General features: G+C 39.9%; 1 protein-coding gene across 1 annotated transcript in view; it reads right to left on the bottom strand.

Moving 5' to 3' along the window:
• Positions 1 to 18: 18 nt before the first annotated feature.
• The window catches only part of ASPH (aspartate beta-hydroxylase), a 109,120-nt gene continuing 92,752 nt past the window's right edge, over positions 19 to 16,386 (bottom strand). The window contains exons 25-28 of the mRNA XM_031058629.1: positions 13,019 to 13,154; positions 12,084 to 12,175; positions 7,332 to 7,465; positions 19 to 1,201 (exon numbers count right to left, since the gene is read on the bottom strand). Coding sequence (XP_030914489.1) covers positions 1,051 to 1,201; positions 7,332 to 7,465; positions 12,084 to 12,175; positions 13,019 to 13,154 — 513 coding nt within the window. The 3' untranslated portion in view covers positions 19 to 1,050. The remainder of the gene's footprint in view (positions 1,202 to 7,331; positions 7,466 to 12,083; positions 12,176 to 13,018; positions 13,155 to 16,386) is intronic.

Raw genomic sequence — 16,386 nt, 5'->3', positions numbered from 1 at the left:
AAAATATTCTTTTTTTTCTTTTTTTTTGCTGAATGATTACCAAAGGGCAACCAAGGAGGAGCCCCTGGAAGGAGGGGCCCCAGACCCTTGGTGGGTAGAGAAAGGATATTACACCAGAAGCTTTTGTAATGATAGGAGAAACAGCAGCTCACCATATAATCCTAAGAATGGTCAAGTACTTCAAAATGTCAGATTTGCTCAGCATTTTCCAAAATCACATTATCAAACTGAAGGTCACCTGCTAACTAAGAGAACCATTCTGTTTTAGAAGATCAAAGCTTCACTAGGCAGCTATTATGCAAGTTTCTGTTTACATTTCCAGGAAGGCAAAAGAAGGCCACACTTGGCAAAAATGAAATTTGTTCATATATAGTGTTTTCCTTCTGCTGATAGCTAGAGACACACTTATATATATATCACCTTTTTAAAAAATAGTGGTTAATTAAAGAAGATTTGTTCATAATTAAGCTAGAAAAATACAGTTACTCAGGTAGAAAAAGTACAAAACACATATAATCCATTCACATTATCTACAGTGATAACATAGGGACATGTTCTATGCCTAAAGCAGCTAACATTACACCTGCATACTGATTTTCAAAGTCAGTTGTGTGCATATGTTTGCAAATATCTTACATGTTGCTTCCCAGAAGGCCAGGAAGTATTCCCTAGATGTAAAATCATAAATCATGTGCCTGAACATAATCAAGCAGGTGACTGACTGACTGACTGGTTTTGTAAAGAAAATACAGGCATGGCAAAAACATCTGCACATTCCTCAGCTTGAAAATCCAGATCTATTGCTTTTTGGCTGGCAAAACTTGTGTTTTCAGACTTGCAGCCAGAAAAACAATACACATCAGTGCTGTATGAAACAAAACATGGCTTCTTTCTGCTTTTAAACCAAGTCCACTGTGATTGTAGAATGTCATCCTTATATTTTCTTACCCTTAAAATGCTTGTTCTACTTTGTATGCTGGATGAATTAATCCTATTTTCATACTCCAAAGGAGTTAATACTCCTCTGCTCCACACATCAGAAGAAACCCCCTAAATAGCAGGAAGGGTACGTCTCTGTTGGGCTGTTAACTCTGGGTGCCACACATCTACGATGAATATCAGGCGGTAACTTTCAGCATCCTGCCATACTTCGTGTTCAAAGGAGTCATCAAAAATAAGAACTTTCCCTTCTTCCCAGTATCTGCAAAACAAAAAAGGAACATACTTTAGTGTAGTACTTGAAGGGCCATGGAGCAGGTAAGCTATAGGTCAGCTCTGAAGATGCTCTTTGACGTATGAGAAAGATTTAAACAGTACAGATTGCATAGCCAAGATTTCACTGCCTAATCCAGAGAGACAGGAGTATGGGAGATTTAAAGAAACTACAGAAAGATTAGTCTAATGGACCTTTATATTATTGAGGGATCCTTCCCCCTCATTCTGCACAGTTATGCTCACAAACACATTCAGACATTTATGGGGTATGTTATTTATTATACTTTTAATTACTTGAGTGAGTACAGTACTGGTGTGATAATCCACTTTCCTTCATTTCTAATCAGATACATCAGTGATGTACATAAGAGAGGGAAACTGAGGGAATGACTAGTAACATGGTCATATGGTTCAAAAAGAAATTACTTTAAATCAATTTGCTTTTTCTAAAAATCAGAACAAGGCCTTTGGAAGGTCATGTGGTCCAAGGCTCCGCTCATAGGAGGACTCACTGCAAAGTCAGATCCAACTTTGAGGTTAGATGAAATATTTAAAAAACCACTAGTGAAGAGCCTGAGATATCTGCAACCATGGGCACGCTACCATCCTATTGTGAAAACTCCCTTTTACCTAGATGAAAGCTCCTTCACTGTCACTTGTGTTCATTACCTCTCATTCTACAACTGCACCTCTCTGAAAAGAGTCCGGCTCTGTCTTCCTCCCAGTCAATTAGTAGTTAAGAGAGTAACTAGGCTACTCTAAAGCCTTCTGGTTTCCAGACTACAAACCAGTTTGTAGAGTTTCTCCTCCTAATCATCTTATCCATCCTCTACTGGAGTCCCTCTAGTTTATCAATGACTTTTTCTGTACTAAAGTATCCCAAACTGGACAGTGTACTCCAGAGGCAGTCTTGAATGCAGAAGAGAGAGGAAAAAATTGTACTGCTCAAAGTGTTTCCTACAAATTTACTAACACAGTCCAGCACACAGCTAGACTTCATCAATATAAAAGAAGATTATAAGTCATGTTCAACTTGGCCCCTAGGGTCCTTAAGCCCTTTTCTGCAAAGCTGTTTTCTAGGCAGTCATCACCCAGCCACTACAGCTGCAAGGTGTTTATCTGTTTTCAGCTGCAGGGCTTTGCTTTTGCATTTGTTGAACTTCATCACATTTCAGCTGGCAGCTTCTCCAGCCTGCTGAGGCCTGGATTCATAATTTTGAAGAGAAGTTTAACTCCTGATTATGCACCTCCAGGTGAGAGTGGATAAATACCAGTCAAGGTAGCAATGGTCAAAGGGACATTCCTTCCTAAAGTCACTCTGCCGCGAACACACACATTTTTTAAACAGGGGCCCTCAGGAGCTGAAGCAATCCAAGAGGATGGATGCCCTCAGAGGGAAATAAGCACTATGAACAGTAAAAATGGTAAAGAAACAAAGGCCTTGCCATCAAAGATGGGAATGCATTGCTTAAGCTCATTCAGCTGTATTCATTTACAGGGAAAACAATTTTCTTTTTCAAAAACAGGGTGGAAACTAGGTTCCTACTTCCAATTCATCTCCATATTTTTAATTCAGCAAAAGGAAAAAGTAACCATCAAAATTTATGGAGTTGTGCTGTAATGTTCTGAAAAGAAATTGAAATAGGATCAATTGAAATAATCAGCTAAACATAATTTAAACAAGAGTAGAGAAACCAGAGAGCATAACATAGTAAAAGAAATTCACACTGACTTGCACATGCCTTAAAGGCCCAGGTAAACAGCCTTTTACATGTTTCAGATATGATCATATGGGGTTTTTTGATATCACATCAGTTATCTGGTAATGAAAATGTTGTATGCCACACAGACCCTGAGTTACTGGTACTGCACTAAAGTTACACTGGTTTTATTAAAGTCCATGGGAGTAAACCACTAGCAATGCTATAATGTGGTAAAAAAATTCAAGCAGACTTTGGGTTGTATAATTAGTTTGGTTTGATTTTTTGGGGTTGGTTTATTTTTTGGGGTTTTCTTCTGGGGTTTTCGGAATTTTTTTGGGGGGGTTAATTTTGGGTGGGTTTGAGTAGGGTTTTTTTGGGAGGTGGCGCCAGGGGTGTTTGGTGGGGAGGGTTGGGGGATATGGCTTTGCTTTGCTTTGTTTGGAGCAATTGAGATCTAGTGTCGTTTTCCTTGTTGGGGGAGTAGCTGGGTTTTCCGCTGGTTTAGGGTTTTTTTTGAGTTTCTTTTTTTGTTTCTGGTTTTTTTTGCTTCTTTTTTTTTTTTTTTTTTTTTTTTTTTTAATTAAATAAAGCCTGAAAAGAACTGCTCTAAATAGCCTGAAAGTGCAACTCAGTTAAGGACAATAAAAACCCAGGCACCCAGATGAAGTAGCTTCAGAGGTTAAAACCCAGGATCTATAATTTGCATCATAATGGGATCGGCTGTTTTGCACAACAAAGAAAAAGTCATAAAGCTGACGGGACTATTAGCCCCTTTCGAAAAGGCTACAAACCCCACCATTAGCATGCAAATAAATATTTTCTAGAAGCCTGATGGTGTGAGAAACACTTCTCAGTGGTAACACAGGCACCATATTGTTCGGGTCTGGTGCTGAGCCACTTTGGGGTAATTTCCAGATAATTCTCCATATCAGCTCTAGTGTCACCTGTTAAAGGTGAGAGCTCAGACTGGCCTCTGCACAATGGCTGTACCTTCACCTTCATTTCAAGATAAGGTTACCTTCCTTGATAGAGATGTTGGATTATGATAACTGGATATTATTTACCTACCACTTTTGTGCATTATACCCTGCACTTTACAGAGCTAGGACTTCAAAATGGCCAAGTGACCTAAAATGATCAACGCTATATAGAACAAGAAACATAGAATCATAATAATTTGGGTTGAAAGAACCTTTAAAGGCAAAACCTGCAATGAGCAGGGACATCTTCAATTCCATCAGGCTGCTCAAAGCCCTGTCCAGCCCTGTCTTGAATGTTTCCAGGGATGGAACATCTATAATTCCTGGGGGTGACCTGTTCCAGTGTCTCACCACCATCTCTATTAAAACACTTCTCCCTTATATATAATCTAGACTGACCCTCTTTTCGTTTAAAAGCATTACCCCTTGGCCTGTTGCAATCTATCTGATACAAACTGTCCCAATCTTTCCTAAAAGATCCCTTCAAGTACCTAAAGGCTATCATGAGGTCTGTCTCTGGACCCTTTTCTTCTCAAAGCCAAACAACCCCAGCTCTCTCAGCCTTTCCTCATAGCAGAGGTGTTTCATCCCTCAGATCATCTTTGAGGCCCTCAACTGCAAAGTACACCAACTCCAAACAGCTGCAAAAAGCTCTTCTGCAAATGAAGGAGTAAAACACAGCACTAGACAGTGATGACTTGCCAGTCCATCAAATGATGAGTTCCATTGCAACCCTCTAAACAACCATGCTGGGCGGTGTCGGAACCCAGGAAATTCCTCTGGCTTCCCTGGCGGACTCGAGACCCCGACGGGGCTGGAGTCAAAAACACCTGTGCCTTCGATTTTAACCCATGGAAACAATTACCAACTTTGTATCAAGATGTACAAGCCACAAGAGTTTGAATAGAATGTTAGTGAGTTTATCACAGGGTGAAATGTAGAATTTTGGGGTTTTTAGAATGGGGGTTCAGGAGGCAAGATGGAGGAATCTGGGTGTGTGCAGCCTTTCTCCTTCTTCTTCTTGGCCTCCATCTTCTGCTGTGATGCTGGCACTTTTGGATTGGTTTAGGGTAGAGACAAACTAACATAGGTGATAGATATTGGAAAATGATTGTAAATAATGTACACGTAGTTTTTAATATAAAAGATAACACCGCCCTGAGGGAGGTCAGTGTGCCGCAACCCGACCTGCCAGACAGACCTTGGCAGGTTGGAGAAAGAATGTTATGGATAAGAGCAAATAAACAGCCTTGAGAATGAGAACAGAAGAATCTTAACTCCTTCTTTGGCTGCCAGGCTGGGAAAAAGAGACTCTCTAACACATCTCAGGGTCATCATGACCACAGAGACCCCTGAGAGGGTGGCACAGAGGTAACCAAGCACAAAATTCTCATTGTTTCTGTTCTCTCTCATGCACACAGCAGTGGCACAGGAGGCCAGAAAAGCCATGATGCTAACCTTCCTCTTCCAGCCAGCTCTCCTATTGGAAACCACCAGTTCACCACTGCTCTGAAGCACCACAGGGAAAGGAATGGAAATTGCTCAAGCTAAGTCTTCCTCCTGACACCATTCCCTTTGCCAGTAGTTCACACATCCCCTCTGCACCAGGGGAAGGATATATAAAAGCCCTTTCACTGCCAGCAGTAGACACTGAGTGCTTCCAGGGAAAATCTCACCCTTGTTTCTGAGTGTACAGCTCTTGCTGTAAGCAACTGATCTTAACACATTTCAGCAGAAGTTGTAGTCAGCTCTTGAGTGCTTTATGTGTGAAATGAGTATGTCTGATGCATAAGACCAGGTTCTGGAACCTGGACACTGACATGCTCTATGTTATGTCTGCAGCAACAGGCATTGTTCTGCTCTTGACTTTGAGGGAGTGTTGCTGCCAAGGAGGTTGTTAAGTACATTCTCCACAGGATTATCCCTTCTGTCCAGGTTAAGACACAGAAGGGTGCCAGCCTTACAACAGGTGGTGAGCTGAGGACACCTGCTCTCTTGGCAGCAGAGCAAAACCACTATTTTGTTCTCACCAGCAACTAAACAGCCACCTAATGGTAATGCCATGCAGTCACCACCAATCTGAACTCACAAAAACGTCCTAAAGTGAAAAGATTCCATGCCTCTGTATCAGCCCTCTAGGGCAATTAGCTACCTCTCTCTCCACCCAGCTTGCTTTGGATATTGGATTGGAATGCTGGAAAAAAATGTCTGCCACTTTCTAGATGTAGGTGGTGTAGGCTGTAACACTGACTATAAGCTACATGTTGGCAGGAGAGTATAGCAACAACATTTTTGATTTTAGCAGCTGGATATTTCTATCCTCAAAAATGCCAAAGATTGCCGGTTGTGGTTGTTTTCAAATGTTATTTAAAAAAATCTCCTTTGCTATGTATTGCAGTCATGCAGACAGGTGTAGCATTTCATTTCTCAATATCAAATTAATTCTATTTCTACCATTAATTATATTATGACATTGAAAATAATTCAAAATTAGCACTTGTTGCCCTCAGAAACTGCAGAATCTTTCAAAATATATGCACAAATATTAAGCATCATGAGAACTTCTTTAAGTGCAGCAAATTTAGCCTGTAAGCAATAAGCAATAAAGCTAACACTACATTCTTCTTTCTGTGTTTAATAATATACAAAAATTTAGCACATTTTCCCATCTTTCTAAGGGGACTATATGCCCTGATTGTAAACGTATAAGCTATTGCATTTAATTTCATTTTGGACTGAGCAAACAGAGATAAAACCGACTTGAAATTCAGTACAATTTTTCCCTCATGGGTAAGAAACTTCCCTTAAAGCACACTTTAAAATAAAATTGCCATCTAAGTAATTCATTGGACCTAAAACTTCATAGATGTCTTCATCCTGGGATCAACTTCAATTGGAATATTTTAAATGAATTATAACAAATAATACAAGCTGAAAAGGAGGCTTCTTCTGGAATTACCATGGTATTCTGTCACAGCAGTGAAAATGTAGGTATATCTTAGTCAGCATCTGCCAAAGCAGCAACAAATTCTATGTCTCTCCAAAATCAAAATAAATACAGGAACTCTGTTGGCAGCAATATTAGGCTGGCATTGTAAAAGTAAACAGAGACCCCATTGACCAAATCCACAGTTATTTCCATGCCACAGCAGAGAAGAGCAGGTATGTCTCAAAAGGTTCTCCTGACACTGTTTCAGAACTGATATTTTGAGTTTGTACCATGAGTTAAGAGTGCAAATTGCCTGTTTAATGAAATATATTACACATCCTGGTCATCAAAACACCCCTTTTTCTTCTTTTTTTAACTACATGAAGTTCCATCCCTTCTTCAGCCTTGAGAAAAGTAGGAAAAAATACTCAAAAAAACAAGCAAGCAAGCAAGCAAGCCCCTTCCCCCCAAAACAGTAAAAAAACCTCAATATTGGAGCCATACCTGTTCTCTTGGGCACACCGGATTCTGCAGCCTTCCTTAGGGATCACCAAGCCCAAATGCATCCTCAGCCGACAATTGGTGGGCCCTGTGTGGGGCCAGACATGAGTCCCTGGGTGCATGATAGAATATTTGATCTGCAAGAACAGAAAGGCACATTTTTAACACATTCCACTTCACAACCATGCTGCAGGGAGTCAGGACTTCATTTAGTCTCATCCTTGGTGATGGGTGAAAAGTGTAATCTTTTGTTTGAGTTTCAGCAGCAATTCTGTCTCATATCCTAAAGGCATTTAATACTACAAAACATATGTCTTGTGGTGTATGTGTGAAACCAGGGGTGTATTTGTGTGTGACAGTACACAGTTTTAATTTTACATAAAATAACCAGTATTCATATTTCAGGCTGAAAATATCTTCTGCCTACAGTCAGAAAAAATACCTTCTTTCCTATGGAGAGATTTAAAAGGACGGACAATAGGAGACACAAATCTGTGTTCATCAGACTGGCCAGCCCCTCTCAGATGACATCTCTGTGGAGGCCACTGTCAGCCTTGGCTGTAGCAACCATGAGAAAGTGGAGCTCAAGATCATGAGAGGATGGAGAAAGTAAAAAAATAATTACTACCTGTTCAGGAGAGAAGATTTGGTCTTACTCAGGGATCTTCTGGGAAAAATCCCATGAGAGAAGAGAGATCTAGGACAGCCAATTGATTTTTAAGTAGCACCTTGTCCAAACTCAATAATTCCTATGTGCAGGAAGCAAGGCAACCCAGAAAAAAAATGAAACATGAAAAGGAAGCATACAGCAAGTGGAAGCAGGGTCAGGTCACCCAGGAAGACTGTAGAGACACTCTCTGCAAGGACAGGGATGAGGTTGGGAAAGTCGGAGCTCTCCTGGTGCTGAATCTGGAAATAGAACTGAAGGGTAACAGCAGAGATTCCTACAAATATCTCAGCAGTAAAAGGAAGTCTAGGGAAAACATGCCCACCTACTAAACATGACAGAATATCTGATGACAAAGGACATGGAAAAGGCTGAGGCACTACATGTCTTCTTTGCCTCAATCTTTACTGATCTGACTTTCAGGAGTGCCAGGCACCTGAGACCAGTGAAACAGACTGGAGCACTGATGATCAGGTTAGGGAACATTTAAACAAACTCAACAACCTGGTTCATGGGTCCTGATGGGATCCATCCATGAGGCCTGAGGGAAATGGATGTGAATCCATACATAACCCATGCAGTCTTTGAAAGGTCACTGCCACCAGCAGAAGTCCCTGAGAACTGGTAGAAATGAAATGTTCCTATCTTCAAGAAGGAAAAGTAGAATGGTCTGAGGAGCTACTGTCTAGTCAGCCTCACCTCAACCCTTGGAAAGGTGATGGAGCAAGAAATCCTGGAAACAATTTTCAAACACATGAAGGAAAAGAATGTACCTGGGTGTAGCCAGTATGTGTTTATAAAGGGGATTCTGTACTTTACCAGCTTTCTGTGGTGAGGTTTCTAGCTTGGTGCATATTGTTTATCTCAACATTAAGTCTTTGAACAGTTTGCCATAAACATCCTAATCAACAAAGTGAGGAAATAGAATCTAGATAAGTTCCCAGCGAAGAGGATTGAAACCTGGCATTTAAGCCAGGCTCAACAAGTTATGATCAGAGGCACAAAGTCCAGCTGAAGGCCATTCATCCGAGGTGCATCCTAGGGCTCAGTACTGGGTCCAGCACTGTTTAAGAGCTTCACAGTGACTCAGAAGATGGGACAGAGTGCATCCCCCTCAGCAAGTTTGCAGACGACAGAAAATTGAATAGGAATGGCCAATACACTACTTTCCCCCCGCCCCCTCTCTTTCATAAAGACCTTGGCAGGATGGAGAAAGGAGGAAACACAAATCTTAAAATATTTGACAAAAAGCAGCATAAAATTCTGCCCTAGGGAGGCATGCACCAATACAGGCTGATGGACAACTGTCTGGAAAGCAACTTTCTAGAAAGAGACTGTGGGGTCCTCACAGGGTAGCCCTCAAACGGTCCTCACAGTGGTCACAGGAGCCAGCATTGCAGCAAAGCCACCAACAGCTTTCAGGGCTGCATTATGGAGAACTCTGGCAGCCCATTGAAGGAGGTTATCCTTCCCCTAAGAGTTCATGAGTTGTCTTAAATGTTGGACCCAGTTCTGTGCTACCTACTGTGAGAGAGACATGGACACACTGGAGCAGGTGAAGGGGTACAAAGGGGATTAAGAGATGGGAGGATCTAACATACAAGGGAAAGCTGAGGTAGTTGGGACTGTTCAGCCTGGAGAACATAAGGCTCAAGGAAGGATCTTATCAATGCATTTAAATACCTGATGAGAGCAGTGAAGAAGGCAGAAACAGGCTCTTCTCAGTGGCATCCAGGGAAAGGCAAAGAGGCAATGGACACAGATTGAAACACAGGAAATGCCATTTAAGCATAAGGAAACACTTTTTTACTGTACATAGGAACAGATTGCCCAGAAGAGAGGCTGTAGAGTCTCTATCCTCAGAGGCATTCAAACCTGGCTGGACACAGCAACCTGCTCTAATTCATCATATTTTAAGCAAGGGTAATCTCCACATGTCCCTTCTCACCTTGACCTTTTTGATTCATTCTGCAACAACTCAGGGTACAGGAAACATGAATAATGCATGACAGGGATGAGAAGCACCTTTTCAACTGAGAAATCTGCACATTTGGCTGGGACAGAGTAGTTTCGGTAAATCTTACGGATTAAGGGGTTGCATGTTCTTCTACTGTTAACAGAACCAGCAGAATACAGCATGTGCCTCTTGTCTGAGGGGTTTGTTTTTGCACCTCTAAGCTGAGGTTTCAGCTTATTGGCAGTTTCTTATGACAGCAAGTGATGAGCTCCAGTGGCTGTGGTGAACACAGATCCTCCCACCCAACTCTGCTACACTGTGATGTGCTAGACCCTGACAAAATGCAAACAACTGGTGATGCAGGATGCTTATTAATAGCTGAGCTAAACAATTTCTGTAATGTCAATATGCCAGCCCTGAAGATTGATTGCTGTCATGTACATTATCTGCCCATGCAGATCAGTCTGGATATGTCTGTGAATTATATCTGCCTGCTGTGCTCAAGTGCTAGACATAAATTGTTCTAAACTACCAATGAGTTGTACTATGGCTGCAATGTAAGAAACGTCCAGATATAAAACTAGCTGGGATACTTTTAGTTTACTGCTATTTTTAAGAAGAATGTTACAATTTTGATCACTTCCTATTGTTCTATACAGTGTCTCAGCAGCACTGAGCAGGTAGTTGATTATTTTACATTTCATTTATCTTCGTCACTGCATGAGGTGACCAAAGCATCCAAATAGTCTATCCACCACAGAATTCCTTATTTCCTGATTGTGTTTGTTCCCATTGCTTACTGGTGCTTCCATATGTGACTAGGGATCAGCTGATATTTTAAGTTTATTTTAGCAGTAACATCTGAGTCATGGCTGGCATAAAACAAAAATTGCCCTAGGCAACTCATAATAGTGGATGCAAAACTTTGTTAGACTTCTAAAAAAAAGCATGACTTTTCAGATTATTTTACATTTATATGTTCAAAACATGTGACTACAGCTACAGCTGTAAATATACAACATTTCTGCAAACCATATCATGGTGATAACTTGTAGGGCACCAGGAAATTATGAACAAAACAGTAGCTCTCCAAGAGAATCTGCTCTCAGGGATGGATCCTCTTTGCGTCTGGATGCAACTGAGGGCAGTTTTCTTGTAGCCAGATTAAATGTGGTGTCTTCTAATCAGTTATATTCACCATAACCTGCCTTTGCAACCAATCCATGGAACAACAGCCTTGTTCATTCCCACAGCAGTAGCCACCCAGTGCAGTTCTGCACATCAAAAGCAAGGGACTGCTCAAAAAGATGAACACATACACTCAAGGGTCTGAAATAGGGTTACATTAGCCCTGTGCTTTTCAAATTTTGCACCCTTAATTTTGCCATGTGAAGGACATCTCACATAGTCATTGTAGACAAAATATAATAACTTGGAAAAAAATGAAAACTTATGTTCTACACAACCAATGCATGTGCATTGACCTATACAGGTCTACTGCATGATTCAGTGGGGTTTACTGATAGCTGAATAGTCATTGTAGGCACTTGAAACAAATTTTGTTGGTGCCCACACTCATTTATGCAAAATTTCTTTCCTTCACCTTCAGGAAAGAAGCATGTGGCAGCACTGTTTGGCTTCCACAATGTGATTCTCCCTCTGTCTAATGCAGCCAGGCTGGGGTAGGCAGGTGAAGTTTATCACAGTGAGGATGTGGCTCATTAAATTAGTAATGTAAAGTTAGGTTCAGATCAGAAAATAAAGCTCAGGCTAGAAAGGACCTAACCCAACCTCTTGCCCAAAGGAGGTTAGGCTATGAGTCAGATCAGGTCACTTCAGGGTGAGGTTTAGTAAGGCTTTACTTATTGGTTGACCCATGGCAAATAACTACTTACCTACCATGAGCTCCCAGGAAACACAAGGTAAAATGGCTTAACTAAAGAGTCCACAGAAAGGCTTCAGCTAACATATTTCACCTGGTATTTGCTGACAGTTAAAATATTTTTATTGTTAAGTTTATCGTGTGCTTGAGGCATCATTAAATACACCAAAATTGTGCATTCCTATATTCCTCAAAATCACCTGCTCCCAGCATTATGAATTTGCAAAAATGAAGAAGTTTGCCAGGTACCTGCCCTCTTCTGCAGCCAGTAGCTTCTGGGAATCTTTCCAATAAAGCACAGGTTTTCGGAACACTTTTACAAGCATTCTCATTTTTTCTTCCTAGTGAAAATAATGGATAGAGCATTGGTAAGAACAATGAATGAACATTTTCAATTTTTGATTTGCAGAAGAGCAACAAAGCTGCTGAAGACCTGACAATGAGAGACAGGTAAATATTACTGTTCTCATTTTAGGACTGTGCAACATAAGTACCTCCATGTTGTAATATCATAGCAGCCTACACACTTTACTTTTACATTATTTGTGAACGCCAGGCTTTCTACCATTTTAAAAGTGTTATTTCAAATGTGTAATCACTAATGCGGATACATAGGAAAAAAAGATTTAAAATTCCCCCAGTATCATAAAATTTCAACACCAGATTATATTTTGATACAAATTTGCCTTTAATATTTTATTTTACAGTACTCTTTCACATGTGGAGTTTTATAAGAATTTAAGGTCATTCCAAGAGTTGGGTCTCCCAGTGCACAGCTCAGGGGCAGGGCAGCAGGCATATTAAAGTCATATTCTTTTGCTCATACAGTTTCTGAATGCCAGCTCTCCTAGCTGGCAACCCAGAACTGAAGATGTGCCTTCTCCCAGGTCCCCATCTTCCCTCAGACTTACCTGTACTATGCATTATGCCAGAAGAGGAGTACACTCATTGAACAGTTACCATACTCAAGGGACCCTTAGAGGTATCTGGGGACAACATGTTTTAGAATGAAGAACTCCTGCTCATTGTCACAGGGGTCCCAAACACTGTTTTATCAGTTCCTTCCTCTATACACACTGATTACAAAAACAGTTTTAGAAAAAGCTGTGTTGATACTCCTTATTACACTATGTTAATCTGAGATGATGAAATTGATTAAAGAGAAGAAATACAGAGTGTTTTACCTTGTTGCCATAAGGTAAACTGGCTCCAGTCTCCTTTTTCCCGTAGGTTCTCATCTTCAGGCAGGAAGAGGCTTCGTTTTTTATCCATCACAGCAAGACCCTCATCCCGAATGAGCTTCCAGTTTTTCTCTAAGGACTGTTGTGAGAGCCACGTTACTGCACTGAGAATTTACTGTGTATGGCTTTAGTACCATTTTTATTTTTTCCTGCCATTATTAGCTTTTTTGTATATTTAAAAGCAAGAAAAGAAAGTGTTTGCTGTTATTATCAAGTTGCTTTAAATTCTATTCCCTTCTGACATGTTAAGGCAGGAAAAATAATTTTCACACTACTCTTCAGATTCAATTACATTGGGATTGTAAGATTTCAACAATAGCCAGCCTCTTTGCAGACCAGGCCTCACTTTGACTTGCTTTTTGATGAGCCTAAGGGCTCTTTAAGTGATCATTTTGTATTGCAAGCTAAATATATTGATCTCCCTAAATGCTGTGCATGTGACCCTGGAATCATTCCTGCAACTGGAAAACCACTTACATAACCTGGAACTCCAGGTGTTGGCAGAATATTACAGGCCAAAGAAACCAAATTTAAACACACCACTTGAGTTGAAGTTTATGATTGAAACCTTCAAAAAGGCTTGCTGAGATTCACTTGCATGTGTTGATGCTATTGCAAAAGTCATATACAACTTGGAATGCCAGGTGATCATTTATGGACACAACAACTGAGAATGTGTGAGCTGCCTGACACTTCATACATAGAAACCCACAAAATAGCAGAATTAAAATTTCTGTTCTCTGCTGCCTAAGGACATTATATTTAGAGAAATCAGATAGCTTAGAAAACTTTTATTCTACCAACAATAAGTCATTTTAATGTTATAGCAATATAAATGGAAAACTCACAGTATAACAATAGATCTGGATAAAAGTAACTTCAATTTCCCAGCAGCTTACTTTTCTCACTAAACCTTATTTTGAGTGAATAGTTTTCCTTTGTGCTCTTGAACAATGCATTTCTCTAAGACATTTTCAATCCATTTCACACTGAAATAAGCTATGGTATGTTCCCACACTACCTCCTTATATGATGAATAAAAGGTGATGTAAGTGCTAGGTGATATAAGTGCCCCCTTTTAGCCTTAAAACTTCATATGTTTATTAGCCACCCTCATGTAAAATAAACAGCCACATTTTCCACTTGAGATTTTTTTACTTAAAGGAAAAGTTGTTCTGACAAAATCGGTTTGTATTGCTAGATCATAAAAGGCTCAACAAAGCAAACTTTGGCTAGAACATATTGTCTATAATACAGCTACTTTCTCCCACTAGAGCAATTTTATCTAGGCTAAAATGTATGAAAATATGGATTTCACTTCGGTTATTACAGTAATCTCTATCATAAGAAATTGTTTTTTTCTCTCACTTATCAAAAAATGGGGAAGAACACTTATTTTTCCTAGTGTATTTACATTATTCTCCCTCATTGATAGTTTCTATAACACTCATTTAACAGCTAACATAAAGTAAAAATGCAGAGGGTTGTTTTGGGCTTGTTTTTTTTTTTTTTTCTTTAGAATATCTTTGGAAAACCGACTTTTCCAAAAAGTGTAAGGTACAAAAAAAGATTTAAAATTTCCACCTAATCAGAGATGTATATGAGAACAGTGCTGCTACTTATTCAGCACTACCCTATCTACAAAAGGAAATACCAGCTAGAGAACCTGGGTTTGCACTGGCTGGAGAAGAAAAAGAAAAGAATAACCTACACTCACACCAGCTTCAATTTAAAGTGATATAGAGCAACAAAACTGGAAAACTTTCGAAGATATTCCAAGTTCTTCTGTGCCTCCTCAAACTCCTCCTACTTCCTCAGCTGAAAGAAGGTAAAGAGGGAGCATTCATCCATGCAGACAAGATGACACATGAAGAGCACTGGTGGTCCAAGGCATTGTAGGCAGCAGCTGCTCTGTCACCTCTGCTCTCCCTCAAGTGCCACAGGTTGAAGGTTAACCTATAAAGGTGAGTGTTTGTCCTTGTGTTTAAAGGCTCCCTCCCCAACATGTTAGATACAAATTTATTTGAATACATCTTATCAATTTTGAGCTAAATCCTCAATGGTTTTAGACATAAATTGCTCAGATACCAATAGGGTTTCTGTCCTGAAAACACAGACCCCCATCTGTAAAACACACTGAGTGCTTTATAATCACCAACAGACAACTCCTGGGAGAAATAAAGTGGGGAGTTCAAACACCACCCAGCCTTGCTCTCCCTGATACTACAGAGTCTCAGGGATATCTTGAACAGTAAGAACACAAAAAAACATTCTAGCATGTTTAAGTCCAGGACTTGGACTTACAGCTCCTGATCTAAGAGCTGGTATCTGCAGGAAAAAAAGTTAAATGTACTTATGGCTCCATGATATGCAAGGATTCAAGCTCCAGGTTAGAGCAAAAAATTAATATTATATTTGGTGCAGTATCCTGATTACAAATGAAAAATCAGGAGGCAACAAGCATTGGGAGCATATGTACTTGTTTGCTAGCAGCTGATTCCCATAAACCTCCATATGGCTTTTTAAATACAGTTTCTAATAACAATTGAAGTTTACAGTTGCTGTACATCTGGCAATAATGTAGATTTTAGTTAAATAGGGATTGTTTAATATGGGAGGTTTTTATGTGAGACTATTACATTGAAAGTATCCTTACTCTGTGCTGTCAAACCCTTTCAAAGTGTGGTTATAAATGACACAGGAAGAGATTAAGAGGTGGCTACCCCTCATGTAAGGCATAACTACTGACCACACATCCATTTTAATTCACTGAACTATGAAATAAAATCGTGGTGAAGAGTTTAATGTACTTCACTTTGTTATTGAAACAGAAAAGGAAAGCATTCACAATCAGTTACCACATCTCCACTGGGTAATGCTGATAACTTCCAAGCAAGGGGCAGTGTTTTAAACTGTTCAAAATGGATTCCTTGCACCCATCCAATCACTCACAGAGCCTAAACATCAGCATTTGAATGCATCATCTTTGCTCTTTTCAACACAAGGCTCCCCTTAAAGCATCCAACCACCCTTTAAATACACATTTCAATTTAATTTCTCCCTTGCCTATGAATGTTTAGCTGTTATTACCTAAACCATTAAGGCCCAGCTGTCAACCTATGGAAAACTATAAAGATATGTTCTGTTGCCAATATTTTCATTGTCTTTCTGCACTTTTCTTGATGCATTTAAAAATTTATATAATAAAATCTAAGCCATCAGAAAAAAGCAACAACACAAGATCTACTTTAATCAATCAGTAAATTGTAGTAAATTATTGGCAAAGCATCATCTGGGTCCTTTCCAAATGT

This window comes from Geospiza fortis, unplaced genomic scaffold, assembly GCF_000277835.1.
Source record: "Geospiza fortis unplaced genomic scaffold, GeoFor_1.0 scaffold121, whole genome shotgun sequence".
NCBI lineage: Eukaryota > Metazoa > Chordata > Aves > Passeriformes > Thraupidae > Geospiza > Geospiza fortis.
The sequence above is the reverse complement of the archived record's forward strand: the minus strand, read 5'-3'. Positions and strand labels throughout refer to the sequence as shown.